The sequence below is a fragment of the Pleurodeles waltl genome, chromosome 11, assembly GCF_031143425.1.
Source record: "Pleurodeles waltl isolate 20211129_DDA chromosome 11, aPleWal1.hap1.20221129, whole genome shotgun sequence".
Taxonomy (NCBI): domain Eukaryota; kingdom Metazoa; phylum Chordata; class Amphibia; order Caudata; family Salamandridae; genus Pleurodeles; species Pleurodeles waltl.
Genome location: NC_090450.1, coordinates 122,550,471 through 122,574,312, shown reverse-complemented (window position 1 = coordinate 122,574,312; position 23,842 = coordinate 122,550,471). Strand labels below are relative to the sequence as shown.

General features: G+C 40.2%; 1 protein-coding gene across 1 annotated transcript in view; it reads left to right on the top strand.

The window, feature by feature from the left end:
• Positions 1 to 23,842, top strand: part of LOC138265071 (otolin-1-like) — a 113,753-nt gene that overhangs the window by 54,800 nt on the left and 35,111 nt on the right. Inside the window, exon 3 of the mRNA XM_069212619.1 lies at positions 15,074 to 15,163. Coding sequence (XP_069068720.1) covers positions 15,074 to 15,163 — 90 coding nt within the window. The remainder of the gene's footprint in view (positions 1 to 15,073; positions 15,164 to 23,842) is intronic.

Sequence of the window (23,842 nt, the reverse complement as noted above, 5' to 3'; positions counted from 1 at the left end):
AGGAATGGTTATCAGAAAAGTAAGAGTGATTTATCACTCTCCAGAATTTAGAAGTATCCTTCTGTTCAGATGCAGCCAAAAGTTCGCCCCAGGCCCTAGACCTAATTTCTGATTTCCGTTTGTCAATGGCAGCCTTATAATCGGCTCTTGCTATTTTGACTAATTGACGGGAGAAAGGAACTGCTTTAAGTGCAACTTTAAGTTTTTTATGGGCGGATGAACACGCAGAATCGAACCATCTGTGGGCCACCGGCCCCTTCGTGGGCCTGTCCGCCGCCAGGGCGCGTGAGATATCAATGCTTAAGAATTCAAATTCACGCACTATGCGGTCAGAATCTAACTGCTGGGACAGACACATATGAATCGAGTCAGACCTACTTCTTACAATTTCCTGGTTAAAAATGTTTGGATCTATTTTGTCCCATTTTAGACGTATGCCACAATTTGGATTATAAGCAGTAGCAATGCTCAAGCTTTTATTCTTGGGTGCCTGGAATTTTTTTAGGTCCAATATGATGCTAAGGGGGTTATGATCGCTTGCACAATGGGGCGTAATCTTAAATTCTTGAATTACATATAACTCAGAGGAGCTGATGAGTATGAAGTCGATAATGCTCCCCCTCAAATTCCCTGTAAAGGTTGGTGTATTACAGGCGTCAGGGGCCAATTTCTCGGTGACATGAACCAGATCAAATTTAGAAGTAAAAAGGTTTAAGGCATCTCCTTCAGATGTATGGTTAAAATGAATTACTGACTCTCTGCCCTCGGCAGGAAAGGCACACAGATCCATGTGTTCTTTGCTGCACAGAGGAGTATTGAAATCGCCCACCCAGATAATAATTAGATCACTATTCTGCAAAACATGTGAGGAATCTATAAGGTCCGATACCTCTTCCAGATGACCCATAAGGAGGCCCCGAGGGATATTATTGTAAAAATTTAAAATTAGGATATCCTTTAGGCCACTAATAGAGACCAAGACAACCATAAAATAAAGAGGAGACCAAATTAAAGACACATTTAAAAGCGGAAGATGTACGGAGACAAGAACTAAAAGGCCACCACTATCTCTCCCCATTTGGGAGGTTAGTGCTGGCTGACACAGAGAGGTGAAACCGTTCAGAAGGAACGTATCTTTGGACCAGGTCTCCTGTAGACAGATTATATCGTAGGAGGAAATAAAACTCTTCCAGTCCGAATTGTCAGATTTGGATCGCAGCCCTGCTATATTCCAGCTAAGCAGAGTTAATGGTCTAGACACAGGGCATGACATTAGAACTTTAGTATTTATAGGAACTTTCAGATCCAATTCAGGGTTTCCTGTGTCCCAGGTACATTCCACGTCGACGTTCCCAGCCTTCGGTCTCTCCCTGTTAAAAAAACAGGGGTGGAACACCGATAGTCAATCGTTCTCGTCAAGACGACTAAGAGTCGAGAACCGGTTGCTAGAGGGTACAGTAACCTGTAATTGAAGCCTTTCTGGGTCTGGTCTGTAAATACTTGAATTAGTGACAGTGTGGCTTGGTAGGAGCACAGGGTCATAAAAATGACACAAGGGATGTATTTGAATCCTGTTATTTGACATATTACAATGGCCCAAACTGGTCAAAAAAAGGTCTACTGAACGAGGATTAGCAAAATTTAAAACGACATAGTCTCCCTCCTCCAATACCTTGGAATATCCTACCCTTCTCACTCTTCGGGCCATGAGAATCTTATCATTATAAAAACAATTAGATTTGAAATTAGAGTTCAGCCAGTGACCAGCTTTTCTGATTAGGGAGTGGGTATCTTCTTGTTTGGAGCACTCCAGGGGAGGAACATTTGAGAGAACCAAAACGTACGGATTACAGGCAGGTGGTAAATGTAAAAAGTCTGCATGGTTAGTAAGTTTATTTGGACCTTTGTCGTGTGTCCTAGAGGAAGAAACTTCCCTTGTCGACCCTAATACAGGGTTGTCATCATGAGTTCCTTGGCCAGAGACGGCTTGTGGATCAAGCGAAGAATTGCTTACACCTTGGGGTACCAAAGTAGAGGGAGGAGTGGGTTGGTGGGCTGGTTCGGGACTATAATGTATTCCCGTACATAGAGGACCTGATTTTAAGAAACTAGATAAGAACCTGGTCAAATCATTACAAAAACAATCAAGCTTCCTAGCGATCAGAGTGGTAATTTTTGCCTCTAGAGTTGCGCAAAAGGATTTGAGTGTCTGGTCAATAAAATTTGAACAATCTTCAGGAGCATCCTTATTCTGAGGGAATTCAGGGAAGGAGACCAGGGAAATTGGGGGTTGGTCACTTTGGGCCGGGAAGGTAGGTAGTTTCTTTTTGGAGCCCAGGGCCTTTTTTGTGTTTTTGTGTTTTTTCCCAGCTCTCCTCTTCTTCAGTGGAGGAGAATCGGCCTGAGAGCATGAGCTTTCAAGAGGAGAAGTGGCTAAACGGGGAGAAGAATTGATTCGGTCGGTAGTGGGGAGTATATCAACGCCCAACTGACTGGTATTCAGAGGCGAAATCAGTGATAAAGAACCAGTTCTTGGAAAGGTGGAAATGTGAACGATAGGTTCCAAAGGGGGGTGTTGAACGGTACTTTGAACAGCCCCAATCCTTTCTTCTACATGTTCAAGTTCTGATTCGATGGCCCCCATCACGGAAGATAAATAGCTAGTAATGGAGGACTGAAGGGAGCTGGACCCGGCTTCCCCCTTCTGAACATTAGTCTTTCTTTTCCCCATATTTAATAACAAACTCACTCAGTATCTAACACGGCTCCCAGATGGAATTACCACAGGTGGAGGGAGTAGACGTTAGGGGGGGGGCCCAGCCCGGCCTCTTCCGGTTGATGACGGGCGAAGGACGACGGCGGGAGCGCGAATCAGATTTAAAGGGCTCCTGCCCTGTATGCCGCCTCCTCCTTCCTCCAAACGCGCTTCCCGCGACGGCGGGAGCGCGAGTCAGATTTAAAGGGCTCCTGCCCTGTATGCCGCCTCCTCCTTCCTCCAAACGCGCTTCCCGCGACGGCGGGAGCGCGAGTCAGATTTAAAGGGCTCCTGCCCTGTATGCCGCCTCCTCCTTCCTCCAAACGCGCTTCCCGCGACGGCGGGAGCGCGAGTCAGATTTAAAGGGCTCCTGCCCTGTATGCCGCCTCCTCCTTCCTCCAAACGCGCTTCCCATTTGTGCACAGCATGTATAGTAGACAGTGGTTTTCCAGTTTGAACAAGGAAGTCCAATTGCTTGTGCACAATTGTGTATGATCCCGCCCGTTTTAAACCACTGTTGCTGTCTTTATCACTGCTACAAGGGCTCACCAACTTATAACCTCAATTTTGGCTCATTTTCAATGAATAGCATAGTGTTGAGAAAGATTGGACTTATTGTGCCAGATCAAGGAGTGTTCTGGCACTCACTATTACAATTCCTTATCTGTAAAAAGTGTGCTGTATTGTTCCACAATATCATGAAAGTGGACTTGTAGAGGTGACAAGAATGTGCATATTTAAGCAGATAGACTGCATCTAAGGTACAGAAACACAACCACATTACACATCACAACAATTAAAAATACCTGGCACATTAACACAATATATTGAATAATCAAAATACAGCTCATTAACACATCAACAACAAAACAACAATAAAACAAAGCAACCAATATACAACACAACAAAACAACACACTAATATAGCAACACAAAACAACAATACAGCACACTTCAATAGAAACCGAGTCCACAATGAATATGTGTTGTACTTTTGTGTTATGGTGTTTTCTTTTTTTGTTGTGGCCTTAATGTGTTCTATTATTATATTTTGTTGGTTTAATCATGCTCTGCAATTTCTTTGTGCTGTCTTACTGTGTTCTTTTTGGGTTCTGTTGCTTTAAGATAGTGTTTCTTTTTGGTGTGTGACCTTGATATCATTATTTTTTACTTTTGTTAATTTGTCATGTGTGTTGTGTTTTGGTGTGTTGTAATTGTCCTGTCATTGTGTTGTTATGAAACTGTAGTGTTGCTTTCTGTGTAGTTGTTTTGTTGTGCTTTGTCTGTTAAATTTAGGTTTTTCATATTTCATTGCAACTGTTCTTTTATGTTTTCTGTCAATAGCATTCCATTTTTCTCAACACTTTGTGTGACAAAGATTCCTTCATCACTTCCAAACATAGCGTAACATACTGTCTCTGGAGTTCTGACTCTTCAAGTCACCAATCGGTGCCAAAATATTCCAGAAGCTGTTGCCTCTGTTAACAATTTGCACGTTCACTTTATGTGATTTAGGTACAGGTTAATTGTCTTACGGAACCTTTGAGTCTCTAATATTTCAACCAACCGTTAATTTATATAGTGTGTTCTGGAGCATCCATTTGTGGGATTTGTGGTTTTATCCATAACAAAAAAGTCTACCTTCTCCTGCCACCCCAAATCTACCTTTAACATAAAGCAATATTTCAAATGAGTCTGAATCCGTTTTGTGTGCAAAGATGAAACAATATTTTCTGCTCCACATCTGTATCTTTCTATCTCAATTCTCCTCTTGCTTATCACACAGGTGTTTCATATTTTCCCCCTAATAAATAGAAGTGACCAGCTCTTATCCCTGCCTTTTTAATATAGCAATGAAATAGAGTAAAATGTACTGGGTAGTGGTCAGCCTCATTGTTAAAACACATACTCGAATTACAATATTGAAAATCTATAAACAAGATGATATAAATATCATCTCAGAAGACACCCAGCAATTTCTAGAAGAAAATATGGGAGAGGCAGTATACCCAGTAACCATATCTGTGCTATGAAAATGTAATTTATTTGCCTGTGTGTAAAAAGGTAGTAGGTCCAAGCTAATTGTTAAAAAGTCATTAAAATATATTGATCATGTTTATAATTTCATCATAGGTCCATTACAAATTTGTAACAGAAAGAAACCCCCTCTTCTTTAGCCTTCAGACACAAAAATGTCTCACTTAAACTTACTAGTCTTGCCGTTTCAATCATGGTGGTTTTCATTAGCATATACTGTAATCTGTTAGCCATTGGACAACTCATAACTATCAATCAATACAGTTATGCAATGAATTACTTTATTTTATATGCCTAGCAAGGCTTTCAAATATTTATTGATGTAATCGTATAATAATGGTTAGAGATGGTGTCTTTTGGTAGAATATTTTGTTTCTATTTTTAGAATATTTTTAATTTCCAGCAGCTCACACTCCTGTGGAAATTCTAGGCACAAAGTATTGCTAATGCTTTTTACTAATATTATGCTTTTCACTCTTATTGATAAACCTTTCACTCTTTGCTTTCTTGGATCTTGCACTTAGGACATCAACCCCTTCTTTCCTATCAAATTTTATCTGACCATATTTCTGATTCTTAATAATTCAATGCTCCTAGTAGAGGGAATTATATTATTTACAAAGTGGTTGTTTTGCCATTTGACTTATTGTGCTAAATAAATATCCATCATTATAGAGACAACAGGAAAAAAAAAAACACAGATTCATGCTGTCCCCTATACGTATATGTGAAGCTCCACATCAGCATGAATCCCTTCCAGAGCCTTTGTCTCTAAGTCACCTCCTCAAGGCAGTTACTCAATCTCCCCCTCATCTGTTTAGTAGCACTGAGTATATTACAAAATATCTGATATGGCTTACATCACTGCTATGGAATTCAGTGCACTGTCTTGCCACATGATATGCTGGATCTGCATTAGCTATAGCCTGCTTGTGCTGAAGTATGTTCATATATACTTGTAATACAGATCTTCCCACATACCGCAAATTACATCTGCATGTCAAGACATAAACTATATAATCCATTTTACTGTTAAAAACACCATTCATTTTGTGTGGTTCCACATAAAAGGAGTTTTGATATTCTGAACAATTTACTCCAATCCAGTATGCTTCACATCTAGAACGCGGAAAGAATCCTTTCTTTGAGGCTAGCCCGGTTTTTGGTATGGACACTTCAGGGCTGCTCGTGACTAGGGCATCACTCATAAAGTAAGCCCTACGATATGTTATGAGAGGGCTTCTTGAGTCCAAATTACCAATCACAGTATCAGACCCTATAATATGCAATTTTTTTTGTCTTAGTGAACTAAAAGCACCATCCTGCGGACTATACAGCATAACCAGCCTAATTGGTGACCTTGTTTTCACATTTCTGGAATAGTTTGCCTGCTCTTTTTATTTACGACCTCTTGAATTTTCTTTAACAGCCCAGAACTGTAACCCCTCTGTCTAAATCTATAGATCATCTAATCTTGACAGAATATAATGTAAATCTCAATGATGCAGTTTTACCTAGCGGGCAACTTTTACCCATAAGGGATGCTTGCTTTAGATATTTAGGGTGACAACTAGAGGCATGAATACTAGTGTTTCCAGCAGTCTCTTTTTTATACAGTCTAGTTGTGAGTTCAATGTCATTACAATACACTTCAAGATCTAAAAAATTACCTTAGACCTAATGATTTGGCATGTGAAATGATAGTTTAAATCATTTCTACTCATGTTTTCCTTGTTATATGAAGGAAGACTTTTGACAAAATCCTGCAGAATATAGTCAATGTACTTAGAAACATTTTCAAATAAACTGCAGATTGCCATTATTATAGGTCTCCCCGGTGGTACCACAGGGTCTTAATTGACGCCCATTGCTGGTCATTGCATTGGAAGCTGTATTCATCCTGATTTAAAAGGCCCATATCTCAGGACCCCCTCAACATCATCTTTAGTGATTTTATGTTCAACAGATCTGATCAGCTACACTGTGCATAGTATTCCTGGTTATTTAACGACTTATTAACCTGTTGTTTATATAGTTCCATGGGCCACAGAACTATGTTGACCTCTTTGTCTGAATTTCTTATTACAACGTTATCTTGTCTTTGCAGCATTCTAACCAAAGTTTGATATCTCCTTTGTTGTCTGTTGGGAGTTAATCACTTTAGATTTGTTGCTTAGTATATCTGTTTGATTCCTTGAATTAATGATAAATTGAAGATGTCAGTTGCGTCATGGGGGTTGTCGGGGTGAACGTAGATGATGTGGGGACTCCCAATCATCCCATACTCCTAGCTCTTCTTTGTCAATTAGTGCTTGATCCACTTTGGGTGCAACTATTCCCAAACATTCATTTCCCAATTCTATTTGGTTTTTTTAGGGCTGCACGCCAGACACTTTTAACCCTTCATTCTGTTGTTTGTTGGTTGATTGTAGTCTTTCTTGTTGCTCATTTTGTTTGTGGTGATATTTGAGTAGGTTTAGTTTTCTAACAAATTTGAAAACATCAATTTTAGTTTGACTGTTGTTGAAAGTACTTTCAGGGTAATACAACACGCCCAGTTCGAGAACTGCCTCAGTGTCCTGTATACTTTCAGTGAATCAGATGTAGATCTCAGTGAAGGAGAGAGATCATCCAGACATGAGTCCACCACTAAGGTGACGTTTTTTTAGAGGAGATGAAGCTTCTCTAACTGGATCAGAAATTAACAAGAGGAAGGGGAGGGGCAGCAGCAGATTGTTGGAACCAAGAGAAGAACAAGAGGAGCAAAATGTAAAAAAACCAATATCCTCTCAAGAGTCTGAATAAAAAATACAGACTTCAATTTGGTTGTGAGACTCACTGACCATATTCTCACACCAGCAGAAGAAGAAGTACTAAATAAAGGACTTTCTTTTTGTCCAGAAACTCATTTCAATTATGTGGACACACATATAGACACATACACTTTTGTAAGGGAGCTAAAATTGGCAAAATTTCATGCAATTCATTCTCATGATACCGCTATCGGCAATGTTAATTCGAACCAAACTGGATCTAAGAATTTGTGTATTGATCAAATTTCAGACATCAAAACAGTGTTTAACTTATATTGCAATTTGCAAGATGAAGATCTAACAGAAGCAGAAATTCTGGAAGAGTTGGAAATTCATACGAACAAACTCAAATATAGTAAATTCAAAGAGAAATCAAAATTTTGCTCTGTGCTTTCACTGGGGAATACATTTTTTATTTTTGTGGAACTTATGCTTGTGGTTATGGAAAAAGTGAAAAAATGAAGGCATCAAGGAAAAAGAGAAAATTTGACCAAAGATGAACCTCAGACATTAAAAAACTTGGGAGAAAATGACAAAATAATCATCAAACCAGCGGACAAAGGAGGAAACATTGTCGTCATCAATACAGAGGACTACATGAAAGAAATCTATAGGCAACTAAAAGATGTAAAATTTATAAAAAGTTACCAAAGAACCCAATTGATCAAATGATTCTGTCTGTAAACTCTAAGTTGCAAAATTGGCATCAAGAGCTCCTTTTAAGTGATGATGAGTACACATTTTTGAAAATTGAAAATCCAACATTTCCAACAATATATTGTTTGCCTAAGATACATAAATCAATGAGTAATCCTCCAGATAGGCCAATAGTTTCAGCCTGTGAGTCGCACTTTGAAAGAATTTCAGATTATGTAGACTACTATCTGGCACCAATTGTTAAAACATTAAGCTCCTACATTAAAGACTCAGGAGATTTCTTAAAAATCTTGGCAAACAATAATTGGTATAATGAGTGCCTTCTGGCAACCTTTGAAGTAGTGTCTTTATATACATTGATAACCCATGAAGAAGGGTTAGCAGATGGGAATATGTTTTGAAACAACACACCACTGGGGAATTGGAGCATTCTAAAATGCTGCTATCTATGATAGAACTTTGCCTTAGAAATAACACCTTTATTTTCAATCATAAAATATATCATCAGTTGTGCGGCACAGCTATGAGCATTTCTCTGTCACCAAATTATGCCAATTTGATAATGGTTTGGCGGGAGAAGGAAGTACAAAAACGAAAGTACACTGTTCCACGTAAGAAGAACTAGGGAGACCTGAACATTCAGGAGCGAGTACCCTCAAGCATCACAGTGGATGACTAGCATCATCATCGGGTAGTGCTCCACGCCAGGCTGGCAGTGCAGTGCCTGACGAGCTCCCCAAGAGGGGGGCAACAAGCCGTATTGTTCTTGATCGTGGCTGATGAGTTTCAGCTATCTTAAGCGAGCGTGTCTGCATTCAGGCACCAGCGCACAAAGGAGAGAACAAAAGAATGACATAAAATTGGTTATTCATCACTACATATTTCATAATTTACTCAATAGTCAGGGATGAAACCAAGATTAAAAACAAGGGAAAGTAATCAATTGAGGGTCAATGCTCAATTACTTTCAAAAACAGTAAACTCAAAAGGATATCACTCTGGAAATCCCTTAAACTAGGTCAACATGTTTCGCGTCATGCGGTCCTTACGGATCCAGTGACGCTTCATCAGGACCAAAATATACAAAAAGGTGAATCAGCTCTTCTCCTAAAAAACTAAAATATGTCAAAAAAGGTGTCAGCCGGTCACTTACATTGAAGTATACAAGCTTAGTCGTTGTCAGGTCGCCCACCCCCAAGTTGAGATCGGGCTCCTTGGTAAGTGCGTTCCGAGGACTCGGACGATTATAGTTCCATCGTCGGTCCAGAATGAGGACCTACCCTCCGTGAACGCCAAACCGCGGGAGAAGGAAGTAGCCTGGGATCAAGAAAATGATACTTCCCTAGAAAAGATTGTAGTGTGGGTAAAATATATAGATGACCTTTTTGTAATATGGCATTGTACAAAACAAGAGTTCATGACATACTTTTCCATTCTTAACTCCAATAATTTAGGATTACAGTACACTTTTAAAGCAAGCAATGAGAGAATACACTTCCTGAATCTCACAGTCTACATACAAAATGGTCAGAAAGAGATAACACTCTTTTGGAAGGAAACCACCACAAGTAGCATGTTGCAAAGGGACAGTTTGCACCCAAAAGTACTGCTGACCAGAAGTCCATACAGAGAGTTGATAAGAATGCGCAGAAACGACTCAAATGATGTATATGTACAAAACAGATATGAGGAAACAATGCAAAGATTCAAGGCCAGAGGCCAGAATAAATTGAGGAGAGCGGTCTCCCCTCGTGTACTTGCACCAACTGGTGAGCGTATCATGCGAAATAACCGCATTATGGAGATATATGTGAAACTTCTGAAAGCCACTGAATAAATCTGGCGCCAACCCCCTCTACAACAAACCTAGAAATTCAACACAACAAATGTAATCATTTAACAACATGTCTTCGAAGTGAATTATACCTTCTACAGAACATAAGTAAACATGTTGATAAAACAACCAGATAATGTCTTTTAAAAAAATCCACCAAGACTTCTGTCATGCCTGAGCTCACACAAACCAAGAACAACAGTGCAAATGTAACTAAGATAGAATTTCTTCTCAGCAATCAGGTATCTTCCAGGAAACCACAGAGGTTGGGACTTTTTTTAAGGAAATGCCATTATTTGACTTGACCATCACAATTGCATATCTTAGAACTTCCTCTCATTTCACTGACTCTTTTCCTGCCAATGTTGGGAAAGACATGAGCACACCCTACCCCTTTAAGTGATAAATGTTGTCAGTACTTGTTATGCTTGGCATCATTGGCATGGTCTCCCCTAACCTTTAGCCTCTACTTCCCAGGTTGCTTCTGTGTGCTGGACTCTGTTTTTGCTGTTTTGTTTGCTCTGAACACTTTACCACTGCTGACTAGTGCTAAAGTGTAAGTGTTCCCTGTTAAAATTATATGTGTACATTGGCTTATCCATGATTGGCATACCTAATTTAAAGTGCACTAGAAGTATTCAGGGCCTATGAATCAAATGCTACTAGTGCGCCTGCAGCACTAGTTGTGCCACCCACATTAGTAGCCCTGTAAAAATGACTCAGACCTGCCAATTGGACTTGGCAAGTGTATCCACTTGCCAGGCCTACACCTTTCCTCTCTATACATGTGTGGCAGCCCTAAGGCAGGGCCTAGGTAGCCCCATGGGCAAGGTGCAGAATATGGTAAAGGTGGGACATGCACTTATGTGTTTTACTTTTCCTGCTAGTGAAATACTGCCAAATTTGTTTTTTTACTGATGCAAGACCTATCTCTCTCATAGGTTAACATGGGGGCTGCCTTGAAATATCATTAAAGCTCAGATTCCCTTTGGGAGCTGATAGAAATTTGAAGTTTAGGGTCTCTGAACTCACAATTTATAAAAACATCTTTTAGTGAAGTTGGTTTTTACATTGTGTGTTTGAAAAGGCCACTTTTAGAAAGTAGGCATTTTCTTGCTTGAACCATTCTATGACTGTCTGTATGTGGATTCCCTGTCTGAGTCAGCTTGAGAGTTGGGCTTTTTGCATCTCTCCTCTAGGCAGTGACGTAAAGGGGGCTAGGGTGTAGCCTGCATCTCCTGATGGGCCATCTGGGCTGGAAGGAGAGGAGGAGTGGTCACTTACACCTGAAAGGGCAGTACCTACCCTCACACAATGCAGTTTCCAACCCCTGGTGTGTCTGGGGCCTGGCCTGGGCAAGGCAGGATCTTGAAAACAACAGAGACTTCTCTTTTAAGTAGGCCTACTTCAAAGGCAGAAAGGGGTAGAAGAAGAGAACCCAAAACCCCTGAAAATCAGATTACTGCTGGAACCAAGAGGAATCTGTGCCCTGGGGAAGAGCTGGAAAAGCTTCAGGAGGAGTACTGCCCCTTTGCTTTAGAATGTGCTTTGCTGGGTTGGCCTGCAGTAGCTACTTCTGCCTGAGAGAGGATAAAGACTGACTTTTGTGTAACTTCCCACTAGTGAAGAATCTCCATCGGCTTGACCTGAGCTTGCCTCCTGTTGTTGAAGTCTCAGGGACAACAAAGACTTCTCTCTGCCAGCACTTGGGCTTTCTGCGGAGAGTCCTGCCTGCCAAGTGGTACCCTAACCTGTCTCTGGGCCCTTGAAAGGTGCAGCTGGTGGAAAAGGACAGAAATCCATGCAAAAACTGAGGTGCGGCTAAAATCGACGCTTCACCTACATTGCGGCTCGGAGATTGACGCAACGCGGCTGGAGAAACAACGTGCAACACCTGCAGCGACTGTTGTTAATGACGGACGTGCCCACGCACTGGATTTCAATGCAACATTGCTGCGTACAGAATATCAACCCAAAGCCTGCCCGGACCCGACGTTCACGACCGGGATTGACAAATCACTTTCTTGTGGGAGAGCAGAAATGACGCACGATAACCCGACCAGAGAAGGAACAATGCACGGTCTCGCTTGCGGGTGAGAAATCAACGCATCACTGGCCTTTTTCAACGCACATTCGCAGTTTTATTTTTATGCTACCCAGGTAATTTTGGTGCAATAACAGTGTTCTCATTGTTTTCTAAGTATTAAGACTCTTATTCTTTTAAAAATTCATATCTTGACTTGTGGATGCCGGATCTTTATGTTTTGGTCTTGTTTTGTTTAGATAAATATTTCCTATTTTTCTAAACCTCTGTTGTGTCATTTTGAGTGTTTTCACTGGGTTACTGAGTGTTGGTACACATACTTTACACATTGCTTCTGAAGTTAAGCCTGCCTGCTCGTACCAAGCTACCAAGGGGGTAAGAGGGACTAACTGATGGTGATTACCCTTTACCCTAACTAGAGTGAGGGTCCTTGCTTGGACAGGGGGAAACCTGACTGCCAGCCAAAGACCTCATTTCTAACACTACCTCTTTGTTACAAGATGTGGTCCCTGATTGCCTGACAATTGGTAATTGTTAGAGCTGCTGGGTTATTGTGAGCTCCAGTTACTTGTGAAGTCTAGTTATTTCATGCTCCAAAAGCAAGAAAGAAGTGTGCAAAATAGAAACTTGTTTATTCATCCATAAAGTGCAGATGTGCAGACTCAATAAGATACAGAGCGGATGAGAGGCAACAACAGCTCTTGTCGTGCAGCTTATACAAAGATGAATCATACCTCCTCATTCTTCTAGACCTGACATATGTGTTAATCAGATCTTTAGTTTAAGAATCTTGGAAAATCGGATTGAGTTCAATATCACAGTCCTAAGTTGCTGTGAAACATTTCTGGTCAATTGGTCTCAGTAAATAAATCCACAAACTCTCTCTTTAACACATTAGTCTTACAGGAAGTTTCACTTGGGTCTAAACGTTACCCAACACTTTTCATTCCATATCTGGAGCTCTTCTACTCCCTCTAGTGGAAAACTAACATTTCTTTTCATCTGTACACATAACACACATTTGTACTTGAAAGCCTCACATTCAGATGCTAAAATCCCATGACATATTTGAAGGATCGGCCAGTCCTGGCTGTCTCTGCACCATATTAAACTGAGCTCAATGAAAACATATTTCCTCCTTCTTGCGCCTCCCCACTACTCCACTACAGTGCATCCTGATTAGATGCTAGTAATCTGCAACCTACAACCCTTCAATTGAGGAAAATATAAATGTTCAGGATTCATTTTAAAAAACATCCTGAATTTCCACAGCAGCTTTACCACTTTAGTTGCAAAAGCAGCAAGATAGGAAATCAGACTTCTCAGTGGATTGAAGTCCCTCATCCCAGTAGATGACTTCAAAACTGTGGTTCAATTGCAGTCTTCTCAAGAAAAGACCACAGCGTCTCCCTGTTAACTGGCATACCCAGAATATATTACGCCCACTTAAAACAGTAGCACATTCTTCAGAACATCACTTTCAGATCAACTTATCCCAAACCTGATCACTACATGTTTTCTGTAGAAGTGAGAAGTTTATTCATGTTGGCCTGGATAGTTCTCAAGGATACACAATGAGGGTTAGCGAGCTACCTAGAACAGTGATTCTTAACTTGTGGTCCAGGGATCCCTGAGGGTCTGTGAAGCATACTCATGGGGTCTGTGACTGCTTAGAAAATTAAATATTGCTAGCATATGAATAAAGTTCATTTAACAACAAAGCAAAATGTAAAATGTACATTTTCCAAACATTCTGCAAATGTAAAGGAAATTGAAATTGGAGACTAAATATTAAGCTAGCATACTCAAATTGGTTTGTGTGAGCAGTGCAAATGCATCAAACAGACTATATTTTGGATGATGAGTTCCTTCAGTTGAATTAGCAAAGCTCCAGTGGTCCTCTTAAAACTTTGATTTTGTTTTAATTTGTTTGCCACATAAATTAAATATTACATAATTTGTGTGTTTGTTTGGTCAATGCTTGTTTTTGTATTGTTCTGTAAATTGTTTTGTGGCTCAAATCATTGATAATGCTTGGCAAGGTCCCCAGCCGTCATTAATCACTCATTGGACGGTTCCCGGGTTCTTATACATATTGAACGGAGGTCCCAAAGATCCCATAATAATTAAGTGGGGATCCATGAAAGTCAAACATTTAACAACCTGTGACCTAGAACATAAACTGGTCATGTTGGGAGGACCCCGTATGTTACACAGTACATTTTTCTTTGCCTGGACTCACCATCCTTCATGAAAGCAAGAAATCTAAAGCAATCTTGCTAAAGTGCCTCTTTGCTCTAAGATCTTAACACTATCCTGTCCGCTGCAGTAAATTAATGCTATCAGGCAGTATCAGGCAGTATCTACTGTAATTCTTCCTCTAAATTCTAATCATGAAATCAATTTCACTGCAGAGTTCTATCAACCAAATAGGCAGGAAGCAATGCATAGTCTGAATGTGCATAATGTAACAAAGCAGGACAAGTGCCCTGACAGAAGAATTCTAGCAATGGAGGCTGGGTGGGTGGAGGAACAGATGATGGACAGTGCTGACCACTTTTTCACTATATTTTTAAACAAAATATAAAACAGAACAGCGATTGGTTATGGTATACATTGTGTAAAGTGGGACTCTATCACTGAAATGCCCATGATCAGCAGATTCATCAAACCAACAAATGTGCACAGATAACTGAAAGTGCAATATGTAATGAACCGTAAATTCACATAAAATTAGAGATTTCAGGAGCGGGTGGCTTTGGCCTTGTGAAATAAACTACAAAGGAAATTGCCAAGAACAATATCCGTGGAATGTGTCTCTATTTGGATTATAAGTGTTGCATTTAGTATTAAAGCCAACATACAAGTAACATTTGTATTCATGTGCAGAACACGTGTTTGCTGCATATTCAACCTACAATTTCTATTTTCTAGGTCAAAAAGGAGAAATTGGAGAGACAGGCTTACAAGGTCCACAAGGAGCTGTTGGCCCACTTGGCCCAAAGGGCTACAAGGGAGATAAAGGTACCACATGTTTGTAGAGAACATTTCTGAAATGTTTGTGCGTTCAGTACAGTAAATTTGTAGAAACAAATTCATTTTCTAAGTAAGTTATTCTATCTATACAGAATATGCTTATCGAATACACAGTTACACACTCAGCATCAACATTTCACATACATTTACCCTGCGATACTAAGAAACGGACTTTTCATAAAGACCACAAAAAAGTGTGTTCAATTTAGTAACTGTCATGCGGATAATTTTCCATGTTCATGTTCGACTTCAACATCTGATGAGCTTCACTGGTTCCATTAAAATTCCTTTCTGCTTCCATTTGTTTCCGCCCAAGGTTGATGTCATAAATTTTGATTGAAGTAAGATGTCATGAAGCTTCCTTTGAAAGTCTCACATCCGATCTCCGTCTCAGCATCATGATGGGCTTGAATGTCTTAGCGCGGAGTCGACCCCCCCTCCTGCCATGCAAGTAAAGTCAATTCCTTTAACCCCATATTTCTTCAAGTTAGTGCATTATTTTAGGTAGCACAGCTCAGAAACAGAAAGAGCCCAGCCTTGCTCATTGCTTCTGACCTGTCCTCTCTGAAAATGAAGCCCTAACTCAGAAAATATTGGTTTTAGTAAATTGACTTTATGCACTGCAGGCACAAACATTGAAGCAGTGGAGCACATCATGACATGGCCCTTGATGAGCAAAATGATTGGCTTTATGTACTGGGTGAGGTATTCTCTCATTATGCTTTATTTACTCATGTATGCAGGTCTATATAGCACAAACATTAACCAAAAGGTGGTGGAGCGCTTCACAATAGAAGCGGATCACAGCGAGAGAGTCATAAGTTACAAATATTGAGTAGTGATATGTAGACAGATATCACAATAGGACCAGGGCATTACACCAGCGTTGTCAGTACTACAAGTATTTAGTGACAGGACTTGAACGAGTGTGAGGCAAAATGTAGTATAATATAAAAGGGAGGTGGAGACTTAACCCTCATGGCAAGGCTAATTGCAAACTGTAAGTATGAGAGGGGTTGGTTTGCAGAAGAAAGATGAATTGAAATGTCTTTCAAATAGAAGGTTCTCAGTTCTCATTTGAAGATTGTCAATGAGGTAATAGTCCGTGCGACCAGACATATAGAGTTCCGGACACTAATAGCATTTTCAAAAAATGATTGAGGCATAAATCTTTTCTCTTTAATGGTTGGGGGGTTTCAAGGAGTAGAACGTCCGCATTATATTATGGCCTGCTCCCGTCACATATCTTAAGATTAGCAGCCAGAAATCCTAGGGCGGAAGTTTGAGGGGGTGTAAGCAGTATTGTATGGCGCTCTGGCTTCAATGAGAAGCCAACGGAGAATTAGCATTACTGGACAGTGTTGGACCTGGCCCTTCCTTCAGGGTCATCCCCCAACCTTTTGCTTTCCTCCTCCTATATTTTTCCGACTTTGTGTTTTGGTGGCTTTAGTTCTCTGTGCATTTTAACACTTCTAACCAGTGTTAAAGTGATTGTGCTCTCTCCCCTAAACATGGTAACATTGGTGTACCCACAAATGGCATGTTTAATTTACATATAAGCCCTCAGAAAAGTGTGCTACATGCGCCCAGATACTGTAAATTAAATACTACTTGTGGGCCTGCAGCACTGATTGTGCCACCCACTTAAGTAGTCCTCTAATCATGTCTCAGACCTGCCACTGCATAGCCTGCGTGTGCAGTTTTGCACTGACATGTCGACTGGCAAAATAAACCTTTTGCCAGGCCTAAACCTTCACTTTTAATATATGTAAGCCACACAAAGGGTAGGCTTTGGACAGCCTAGTGGGCAGCGTGCTATGTATTTAAAAAGCAGGACATGGACTTTTAAGTTTTACATGTCCTGGTTGTGAAAAAGCTCCCAAACTCACTTTTCACTATTGCAAGACCTATCTCTCCCATAGGAAAACATTGGAATTACCTTATTACATCGTATAACTGTAATTCTCAGTCTGGAATGGATACAACTTTCGAGTTAGGTGTTTCTGGAATCACAATTTAAAATCATAACTTATTGTAGTTCTGCAAATGCCACTTTTATAAAGTTAAAAGAACAAGTGATGGACGGAATGCTGAACAATGGCAATCATTCACAACCGTACAGAGATCTGGGCCTAAATCCATCGTTATTTTGCTACCTCTGCTATTCCAGTTTGGACCCAGCCATATGCAAATCAGTCTTGACCCTGTTCCCCATTGGAACAGTCCAGCCCGAACCGCCAGGTCAGGTCTTCCCTGGACTGGAAAGATGCATCCTGGAAGCGGTTTTGGGGTATCACCCCCTCCTCAGCCAGGCTAGCTTGAATCCAGTGGCATTGGGAGCACGGAACCCACGTCTGGGCATACCCTTCCCACTTAGGGTGACAAATGCAAAAAGAAGAAGTGATGGACAAAATGTTGAATAATGTCAAACAGTCACCCACAGTACAGAGATCTGGGCCTAAATCCATTGTTTTTTTGCTGCCCATGCCAATCCAGTTTGGACACAGCCGTATGCAAATCAGTCTTGACCCTGTTCCCCATGAGAACAGTCCAGCCAGAATTGGCAGGCCAGGTCTTCCCTGGCCTGGAAACAAGCATCCTGGGATTGGTTTCAGGGTATCACCCCTTCTCAGCCAGGCTAGTTTGAATCCAGGGGCATGGGGAGCACGGGACCCAGATCTAGGCATACCCTTCCCACTTAGGGCGACAAATGCAAAAAGAACAAGTGATGGATGGAATGCTGAACAATGTCAAACATTTAACCCCAGTACAGAGATCTGGGCCTAAATCCATTGTTTTTTTGCTGCCCATGCCATTCCAGTTTGGACACAGCCATACGCAAATTAGTCTTGACCCTGTTCCCCATGGGAACAGTTCAGCCAAAACTGCCAGGACAGATCTTCCCTGGACTGGAGACAAGCATCCCGGGACCAATTTTGGGATATCACCCCTCCTTAGCCAGGCTAGTTTAAATCCAGTGGCATCGGGAACATGGGACCCACATTTGGGCATATCCTTCCCACTTAGAGCAACAAATGCAAAAAGAACGAGCGATGGACAGAATGCTGAACAACGTCAAACATTCACCCCCAGTACAGAGATCTGGGCATAAATCAATTGTTTTTTTGCTGCCCGTGTGATTCCAGGTTAGACCCAGCCATATGCAAATCAGTCTTGACCCTGTTCCCCATGGGAACACCTGAATAGGCTGTGCACTATCCCCACACAAAGGGCTGCTTAAACCCCTGTAATGAGTCTGGAGCCAGGGCAGGAAGGACAGGACCTCTGCGCACTTCAAATGCCTTTCTTAGAAGTCTCTCCCACTTCAAAGTCCCACTGGGTTTAAGTATGGATCAGAACTTGCGCATCAGCCTCATTGCATGGATCAGAACCGGATCGCCTCTGATGCATCGCTGCTGTTGCAGGAACAGAACTGACTCATCCTCTTCAGATCTGCATCATCTCAGAACCAACACATCGCCACTGTTGCGTGGAGAAAATTGATAAATTTCCTCACTTGCATGGGGAAAATCAACACATCTCCTTTGCCACGGGGATCAACACTGGTGCATCGCTTCAGCTCCACTCTGCATTTTCGGCGACGATGCATCGAGGATTAAGGTACCTTTGTTCATCAGGCCTCACTGGCTTCCTAATCTGGCCCAGAGTCCATCGTGGTCAGCCTGAAATTTTTACGTTTTCCTGGTTGGGGCTTCTTGTTTCTAAGTGCAGTTTTACAGTTTATTATTCTTAAAAAATTTGTAACTCAAGTTCCACTTAGGATTTCTGTCATGTTGTTCTTGCTTTTTTTATTAAAGGTTTGGTCTCTTTTTGTGTGATTCTTTCACTGTTTTATTGCACAAATGCTTCACACTTTGCCTCTAAGTTAAGCCTGACTGCTCTGTGCCAAGCTGCCATAGAGCGAGCACAAGTTAATTTATGGTTTGCCTGACACCCTTAATAGGATTGTGGTTCCTGCTTGGACAGGGTGTATACCTCTGCCAACAAGAAACCCAATTTCTAACAGAGAGATACGGCTATTACTTGTGGCCCCCTACCTATGTGTACTGCCACTTGCGGAACTGCTTTTAATAGTGCAAGATGTCTTTTGAGAAGCCATACATTTGGGAAGGTGTTTGTCCTGTAGGCAATAATAAAATAATTAGTTGGCATTTCTGAAACATATCACATTTATATGTTCATAAAAACATTGCATTGTTAATGGCAGTGCAAAATATCAGTCAGTACAAAATAGAAAGAGATGCAACGTATTCTTTTAAAAAGCAACTTTGATTGGGTGGCTTAGGTTTTTAATAAATATTAGAAAGAGTAGCTGAAGTTTTTTTCTTGTTGGTCTCAAACTAAAGATATAGAATTAATATTTTCATCTCTACTCTAGTTCTCTCACAGGACAGTCAGGGCTTTTCACAGTGAAAATAGTTTTTGGTGGCATGTCACTGCAGGGGCATAATGATATTACATTTCTACATGTCCTATTTTTGAACACAATGCACATTACCTTCTGGTCTACAAGGTTTACATAGGGTTGACATTAATATTTAAAAGGGAGGATTTTACCCTATCAAAAGACATACTTTGACAGGTCGGGCTGCAGGTTTAAACTGCAGCAGTCAGGGTACAATGCTATGCCTGAAGCCATGTTTTCCTTATCACATAAGTAGATAGCACCAGTGCTACAATCTACAGGTTACATTTAACCTTCTATGCCAAATGTGCATTTTCTGCACCACATACTATGACCTAATAAGAAAGTTAAATAAGCCAACTATAAGTTAGCCAATTAAACCATGTTTTAGGGATCAGAGCACATGTCCTGCAGCTTGGACAGCAGTGTCCCAGTGCACAGATTAAAAATGTTATTCTGACCATTATATTCTGGCACAACAATATTAGGCACTCAATTTTAAGAGGATATACCACTGTGTCTTAGAAAGGTTTCTCTGGTATAGATGTGTGAGCTACAAGTGAACAATCAGCCATCACATCTTCGCCGACCCCCACTGGAGCACATGCTTGCACAAGACATGGATTATGAACAGAAATAAATAAAAAAAAGAAAGTGGAGGCATTAAATTGAGGGGTGGTAGAAGAAAAGAGGGGGTGGTAGGTGGAGGTTGACAAGAAGAAATGGGAAGGCAACCTATAGCATGTTTATAAAAGGAAAGAGGTTAACAACAGAGAGGAATTGGAGAAGGAAATTAAGAGGCAGTAAATACAGGGCTTAGAATCCATGTTTAGATGAGGAATGTTTAGTTTACAACATGATGTGGAGACCTTGCAGAGGATGGTGCAGTGATTTGCCTTGAATATATTACCAATGAGAGGGAAACATACCAGAGACAAGCTTGTATCTGCACAATACGACCCTGAGACTCAAGCTACTCTGACAACACAGTGGGGTTATCTCCTATATCCGGTCATTTGAAATGCTGACAAGTCAGTGTGTGACCCATACTTACGACACAAAATGTTTTAAAATGAAAAGACTAAGATTGCCCTATGTGACTACCATGCTAATTAGAACACTAAGAAAGTGGTTTATGCCTTATGGTGCTCATATAGTAAGATTTGAATTGGGCAGGCTTCTAAGGTGAATCACAGTATTATACAATGCAAGAGAAGGTTCCACCGGTGCACCACAAACGCAACATTGCAATAACAAGTCAAAGACCTGGATCATACAGAAAATGAAATCAAACAGTAGGTCACATAAATGGTTCTCCCAAATGCATGTGCTCGAGATATTACACCAAAACACTTGAGAACAGATGGATTAACCGCCTCTGGTCTGTGTCTTGTGTCCTTTACACATTAGAAGTAAGGATTGTACTTCCATTCTCTGGATGAGATTATTAATCTGCCCAATCTAATCTGGATGGTGGCTGATTTACACTAACTGTAAACCAAAGATTATTACAACTATGTAAACATAACTCTTTGCTTGATGTTCAAGAACTCCATTTTTAAACCATATGTATTTTTTTAATCTATATGCTAAACTGTGGCACTAGGATCTACACACAAAGAAGAAATGGAGTCAGAATCCTCATATAGCTGTTTGCCTTTGTATAATTTCCTCTGTGCTTGGCTTCATTTGAATCCTAATATCAGCAGTACTGAAGGAGGTTTATTCATAAGGTTGCATGACTTTCTGTTATAACCACTGATGTTGATAGTGTTGATGTTTCACACAATTGGTATACTTTCCCATTCTTGAATGCATCTAAGGGAACTATATTACTACTTATTCATTTTTTTGTATTTGCCTTCTGGAATACTCACTGGTAGATGACTGGTGGTTTTGAAAGTCTTGTTTAATGCCTATATGCTCTAATTCTGTATGAACCTACATATTTATTTGTATTGCATATTACACTTAACATTTTTAAAGCTAGTTCAGTTATTTGTATTCATCTGCATTTTAATTATGTCTGTGCATATTTCTGAGCAATGATCCATGCCCTACAATGTTGTTAGCTTTACACGAAATGTTTACGTAATATCATACTGGATTTTCTTTACATTTTCCCCAAGGACAAAAATTGAGAAAGTCTTACCAATTGTTCATTTAATTCACTTACTGTGTCAACAATTATTTTCTAACCATTAATGCAAAATCTTACCTTGAAGTTTCTAGTAATTTATTTCTGGGACCCTGACAATGAGAATTTGATGCAACAATAATGATCCACCAAAATTTGCACAGGCATTGCCATTATTATCCCATATGTGTTTTGATGGATTCCTTCATCTTGCCATGATACCTCAGCATACTCCCACTTGTTTGTTTTAGGTGCCCAGTTGGCCTCTTGGCCTCCTTTGTGACACTGCCAAGCCTTACAAGGAAGACTCATTTTGCTAAGTGTTTCACTTGCAACATTATTGATGTTTCCACTCTTTTACTATTAGAACTATCACATTGATGGTATTTTTAAAAATCTTTTAGCAGAGGTGTGACTGATTTGTTCTAGCCTACTGCAAACAGATGTATTACTGTTTTGCTGGAGAGAGGTATTTACTTACAGGATGATATACATATTAATTGTGTGTATATGATGGTGCTCTTAGCCTATTCTGACCTCCTCTTCTACCTATGCATCCTAATAGATATACATTTTTCCTCCTTTATACACTCACACTTCCTTTCAAGTTCCCTTGGAGAGGTAAGCACCAGATATCTTTCTCCAGGTGATTCCGCACCACTCTATAACTGTTCAGAGTTTCTATAAAACAATTGTCATAGGAGCATGGTCCTGATGAAGCTCCCTAGAATTAGCATATGAGATCGAAATGCTGTTAGTAATCAATTTTTTTAACCATGATTACAAATAATATCACATTTAGATTCTGTGAAAATATAATCACTATTTCCAGTTTGTTCAGAAATGTACTACTATGAAAGAGTGGCTAAAATACCTTTCCATTTGTGAACACTACTCACTACAATTGTGTTATTGATTTCTTTATTGCATATCCGATACTCAGGTGTATAAGGTGTTTTGCTAGCAGCCTTTGGTGTAACCAGTGGTGCACAGTAAATTGAATCCAATCCAATCTGAAATTATGATATTAAATATAGTAAGATTCTCTGAATATCAAAACATTTTCATTATTTGGGTTAAGGAATCACTAGGTGTTTCTTGATTGCATAGCATTATTAAATACGCACTGTAAAATGCTGATCAGAAATGTTAACAATAATCATTGAATTCTTTATAGAACTGACTCTGAAGGAGCTAATCTTTTCTACAGTTTAAATGCAGTTAAGGACAATTACTGAACCTCAAAGAAAGTAAAAAGAAGACATAAACAAAAATTTAACACACAGGCAGAACACTACTGCAGTGACAAATGGGAATCCTCCTGATGAACCGCTGTAGCTGAAGATGCTTTAGATTATTTAGTTCCACTGGTGTTGTGAATGCAAAGAACTGAATGAAACATTGCTAGAGGTCAGGGCTCTTGCATATAAGTATGAACATGAAACAGGGGCTAGAATCTGGTACCATGGTAGTCACTATCTTGGAAGGGCGGTGTCAGTAGCATATTGTACAATAGTCATTATCAAAGAGAAATGCTTACGTTTTTATTTGACCTTCTTATGAAGTAGTTGTTTCACATAAAAAAGCCACCCAGTTGATTACATTATCAATGTATAATTTACTACATTTTGTAAATGTTCATACTTTCCAGCCTACTCCTAGATACACATAAAAGGATGTCCTCACACCTGGTTTGATGAAGTGGCCCTATACCCTGTAATCAGGGAGGCACTTGGTAATAACTCAGGATCCATGAATTCTACATCTGAAAACCAATATGGTGACCAAGTCTGGCTTTTTAGTATATAGGCTACCACGTGATATTAAAAACTAGGTGCAGGGATTAGGGGATCTAATACCCCAGCCCCACTAAACTGACAATATGTTTCAGCCTAGAGGCTCAACCGAGTCCATGGCATTCATCAGGATGGACATCGGATCCTCTGGGAGCATATACTCATGTACTCAAAGTATATACCTGTCTTTTGAAGAACACGGATGTACAGATAGCTAGAATTATAAAAACTGTGTGATTTTTTGCCATTTTTGTGGAGTACCTTAGGAACTGATAATGTTTCTACCACTATTAAAACTTCTTACTCAA